The following is a 4,873-nucleotide window of genomic DNA, read 5'->3' on the forward strand; positions in this document are numbered from 1 at the left end:
CTCTATTTTTATATTTAGAAATATGGTCACATTTAAAAGTTTTAGAATTTATTTGTTTGCAAACTTGATCTAATTCTTCTTCAGTTTAGATATTTGATTATGATTAGTTAATTATTTTTCAAAAGAAATAGATTTTTTAATATATAAGGGAAATAATTTTAAAAGTTAGATTTGTTACACACTGAAAATGTATGTAAATTTAGTCCTACTAAGATATTTATCTTGTTTGATAATATTAATTGGTTACAATCTTAAAGTTAAATTTTTAAAACAAAATTTAAATAATTTTTATATTATTTAGATTTTAAACATGTTAGTTTAAGAGTTAGAATATTATGCTACACAGGCATTTGCTGATGCTTTAAATATATATCAAAATAATTTAATTTATAATGTTCTTCTATTTGTATAAATTGAAATTGTTTACTACTAAAATCAAAACAGGATAAACCTGTTTTAGGTAAATGTATTGTTCTATATATCTTTTATCAATACATAAGATTAAAAGTTTATTAGGTGTAGGTATTTTAAGCTTCAGAAAAAGAAATGAAATAGAAATGGTATCTTTAAGAATTAGAGATAAAGACCATTTGAAAAATTTTATTCTACCTATGTCAATTGAGAATGTTAATGAAATAATTAATGATATTAGTAAAAAATTTAAGGTGTAGCATTATTAAAATATCATTATCATAATTTTAATTTGACTATATTAGTAGTTGGCTAATTGCTGAAACCTTATTAAATAATAGCAAATCAGCAGGTAAGTTATAACACCTTCAACAACCATATTTCTTATAATCTAATAATTTTACAGGAGCATTTCGTAAATATTTAATAAGATTTTCTATCAGGAATTTATTTTTACAAGTGAATACTGATCAGAGCTATACTTTCATATAAAAGTTAGACAAAAACTTAGTACAGCATTCCACTCACAAACAGACAGCCAAACAGAGATACTGAATAAGATCTTGGAGAGATATCTCTGTGTCTATTGTAATTATAGGCAAGATAATTGGAAGAAGTAGCTTGTGTATGCAGAATTTGCATCAACTATCTTCTCAAAGAACATATGCCTGAGATGAGGAGAGCTGGGGAGGATGTGAACTGGAACTTTCAGATTTGATTACAGAATGCACATCAGACCAATGAAGGGTTATTACATGCATTCAGAGAAGCTGACAAAGATACAGAGTATGTTAGACAAGTAAATAAGCTGGTGATGATTCAGGTCAAAGAGCAGAAAAAAGTGTTGGAGAATCTGTGTCGCAAAGCCAGATACAACATGTACGAGATCATCAACAGACAGTCGAGATAAGGATATTAGGTGATGCAACTGGTGTTTCAGGGTTAGATTTGGGGTTAACTTGGTATTATTTTTGTCTACTTTATGCTCATTGTATCCCAAATAAAAGAGTTGTTCTATTAGGGAATAAAGGATCTTTACTGCTTCGGTTTCCCGATAGAGACATGGAAGACGGGCTTCCCTCGAGGCGATCATTTTAGTGGCTCCGACAGAAAGCAAGATGTCGGATCATAGATTTTCCTTCTCCGACGTTGATGGGTCCGCTGGTGGATGTGGCCGCCAGCATTTTTCTATACTGTTTGTTTTGGGGAATCTTTAAACCGAGCGCTTGTCTGCTATCATCACTCAATATCCCTTAAGCCAAAGATAGAAGAATGTTCTAGGTGCGACTTTCATTACACACGGCTTTCCTCATTCTTGCTTCATTTGGAGCGCGGCTTCTGCCAGTCTGGAATAGACCATAAAGATATCATGGAGTTTGCACCTGAGATTGCATGGTAGAAGATTGCCTTGCAGGTAAAGCGTAATTCCAAGTAGTATTTATCAATCCGTTGTCACCATCAAATCCTCCAAGCCACGCACTTTCACTGAATATGTACCCTGTTGGACCGTCGAGAACTACCGGCGCATGCGGTGTCCAGTGGGCGTTCATGCAAGCAAACTGGGATATTTCGTTTTCATATCAGCCCCACCCATTCAATGCAGACTGGTACACCTGGCCGAGTTCTCGCTTCTCCTCTTTTTGAAATTCACCATCTAAGATGTGAGGTTGATCTCGAATCACGTGGAGCAGGCTTGGCACTGCCCCTATCCCGGGCCGGCACACGTCGACCCAGAAAGCATATTTTAACGTCTCTACCTTCTCTTCTCTCATCAAGCTCAACGCTCCGTTTCAGTCTCTTGCACTTTCTTGACAACCTCACGCCCGATCATGATGGGATTTTCGTTACTACCGCGCTGCTTTATGCCAGATTTTACCTGGCCAAATCACATCTCACCTACAGTGACCAGCAAAATACCAGAAACACCTCGCGCGACCCACCCTAAAGTACGCCAATTATGGGGCATTATCCACAAATATCTGAGATTGTTCTCTGAGTCTTATTGTCGCTGGGTTGGGGCTACTTTTGATAATCAGATTGCTCAGCTTCCATTTGGGCTGATTCTGAAGTGGTCCGATGGTACTCGGTTAGAAGAAGTCTTGACAATGGAGGTTGCCAGAAGAGCAGGTCTCCCAGTTCCGAAGGTGATCTGCTATGGAGACCATCCAGATACTCCGCATGCTCCAGTATCAATTCTGATGACTCGTATCCCTGGTGATGAACTTGGCCGAGTTTACAAAACACTAAGCGACACTGAACGAGATTCGATCCAATTGCAATTAAAGGGTTATTTGGAAGCAGTCCGGAGATGGAAAAGTCCGTGGGGGGAGAACAGAATTTGCTCTTTGGTGGGCACAGCTATTAGGAGCATCCGTGTACCTAATCATCTTGTTGGCCCTTTTGAGTCAGAACAAGAGTTCAATGAATACCTCCGGAGCACTGCCTGGTCAGGTGGATTCCCATCAGAAACAGAATACAAGGATGCACTTGATTGTGCCAGAAAAATGGATCTGATGCCTCATCATATTGTTTTCACACACGGCGACCTCAAGCACCATAACATCCTTGTACAAAATGGACAAATTACAGGCTTTTTGGACTGGGAGTCGGCGGGCTGGTGCCCTGAGTATTGGGACTTTACCACAGCACTCAGGTTCATTCCAAAAGATTACTGGTGGTACAACTTTGTGATAGGGCTTGGGGGCGGCCCATACATGGCAGAACTGGATTGTGAACGGGCGTTGACTTCTCTAACAGTTGATTCGTATTCCTGGTGACATAGAATTGAAAAGGGCAACAGGGTGCATATCAGTGACTTCTTTACTTGTAATATAATTTCGATAAATCAAATACTCCCACTACTCGACAAGATTCCTTCTGAGTCTTCATTTCCCCTGACGGTTTCTCGAAACATGAGACTTGCACATTCCTCTGAGGCCCTATATAAAGGATGAGTGAGATACTATTGTAATTGGAGTTTAGATAGGATACTCATGCTGTTTACAGTCCGCACAATGCAGAGGCTCCTATAGGCCTTGGCTGCTCATTCACCGCAGCGCCCATTGCGTTTGCATTCCCCCAGGTCTTAACTTCGGTCTCCAGAGCCGCTAAATTGTCGCATTTCAGAATAACCTGACCGTTGACAGGCTTCTGGAGAAGGGCCAGAACCCAAAGCAACCAGACTCGGCATGAAATATCCGGATTATTTATCTGGCTGTCGTACGTCCTTATGGTCTGATCCACGTGTCCCTCCCAACCAGCCGGAATATCGGCGATCCTAAAAAGACCCACGAGAAGGAAGGATTTGAAAACTCCAGCAGTAGGCCCATGATTGGTTATCCAGCCGGCGCCCTGCTGCTTGATATGGTATTTCGTGCCGCCGGTTTGAGAATGACGGTGGAGGTAGAGGCCCCAGTGGAAATTGTCCTGAACTGGTGGATCATGCCTTATAAATAAAATGATATAAAGTCCGTTAACCTTGAGGTCGGATAGAGACATTTCGAGATGCGGATGCCGATAAAAATGTAGTATGGGATTTCGTTATAAAGGCGTTGTGTGGAATCTCGTTTTGCGGTTTTTGAGGACTTGGATGGGAGGCCACGCTCACTTTATATGTTGGGGCTTCCCAGCCCACCGTCACTAACACTCGCTGGCGGGTAAGAATCATATCCAGGGTTGCGCGCTGCTTCCAAATCACTCGGCAGGTCAGCACGTAGTCTAGGCAAGATAATTGGATGGCACGCACCGCTGTCCTTGACGCGCGAAGATGAAACTCAGCGAACGAATACTTTTGGCAATCTGAATCTAACCAACCAGAAAGATTCCAAGGACTCCGGATAACAGGCGCCAAAATTCACTTCCATCTTTTTATAGCTTATACTCCGTACTGTAGAAGAGGTTTGTGGCAGCACTCTTAGGCTCCGACCAGGACATGGTGGGAACGAGGTATCCAGGGATTGGAAGGATGGGCGGTAAAATTAGTTCATCGACTGGGACAATATGATCGAATGGAGATTGAAATTGGTGCATCATGCGCACGGTTCGTAGGCTGAGGTTATCCCGAAGGGGAGGGATGGAGGGTGCGAGGAGAACTCCAAAGGGAATGTAACTCTGGCAGACAAGTGGCTAAGAGCTCACAGGCAAGGTGCATCACTGAAAAATCCTTGCTTGCTTGCAATTTCCCCTTGCAGTGCTCTCGGCCAGGCCGAAAATTCAGTGCCGCGCCGCAAAATATGGCCATGAATTCAAAACATCACATGTGTCAAGATGACATCGGAGCAACCAATAAGGCAGCTTCCCCATGCCCAGTGCTGCTCAGCTTTCTCACGGTCGCCTCGCCGCCGTCAGATCGCTGACTCGATCCCCCAATAACTGCAATGGAAAGAAAGGATCATGGTCCAACCACCCACATTGCAAGCGGCTATTGACCCCGGCAGAGCCGCATGCAATGGAAGAAGCTCCA

At 42.0% G+C, this 4,873-nt stretch overlaps 2 protein-coding genes across 2 annotated transcripts; one reads left to right on the forward strand and one right to left on the reverse strand.

The window, feature by feature from the left end:
* The first annotated feature begins 2,187 nt into the window (after positions 1–2,187).
* Positions 2,188–3,293, forward strand: CIMG_07422 (uncharacterized protein). Its single transcript, XM_001240258.2, has one exon. It carries the CDS (start codon positions 2,241–2,243, stop codon positions 3,186–3,188), a length of 948 nt encoding a protein of 315 aa, XP_001240259.2. The 5' UTR covers positions 2,188–2,240; the 3' UTR covers positions 3,189–3,293.
* CIMG_07421 (uncharacterized protein) lies at positions 3,214–4,054 on the reverse strand. Its single transcript, XM_001240257.2, has 2 exons — positions 3,416–4,054; positions 3,214–3,350 (listed from the first exon to the last, which is right to left on the reverse strand). The coding sequence occupies exons 1-2, from the start codon at positions 3,907–3,909 to the stop codon at positions 3,257–3,259; spliced, it is 588 nt and encodes a 195-aa protein (XP_001240258.2). The 5' UTR covers positions 3,910–4,054; the 3' UTR covers positions 3,214–3,256.
* Positions 4,055–4,873: the final 819 nt, after the last annotated feature.

The sequence above is a fragment of the Coccidioides immitis genome (assembly GCF_000149335.2).
Source record: "Coccidioides immitis RS genomic scaffold supercont3.3, whole genome shotgun sequence".
In the NCBI taxonomy this organism is placed as follows: domain Eukaryota; kingdom Fungi; phylum Ascomycota; class Eurotiomycetes; order Onygenales; family Onygenaceae; genus Coccidioides; species Coccidioides immitis.

Bases quoted from the DNA above. Each gene is read 5' to 3' on its own strand.
- CIMG_07421 (XM_001240257.2), bottom strand. From the start codon at position 3,909: ATGTCTCTATCCGACCTCAAGGTTAACGGACTTTATATCATTTTATTT. The intron at 3,351-3,415 runs GTAAACAGCATG...TCCTTTATATAG, and splicing joins GCCTCTGCATTGTGCGGACT to GGCCTCAGAGGAATGTGCAA.
- CIMG_07422 (XM_001240258.2), top strand. From the start codon at position 2,241: ATGATGGGATTTTCGTTACTACCGCGCTGCTTTATGCCAGATTTTACC.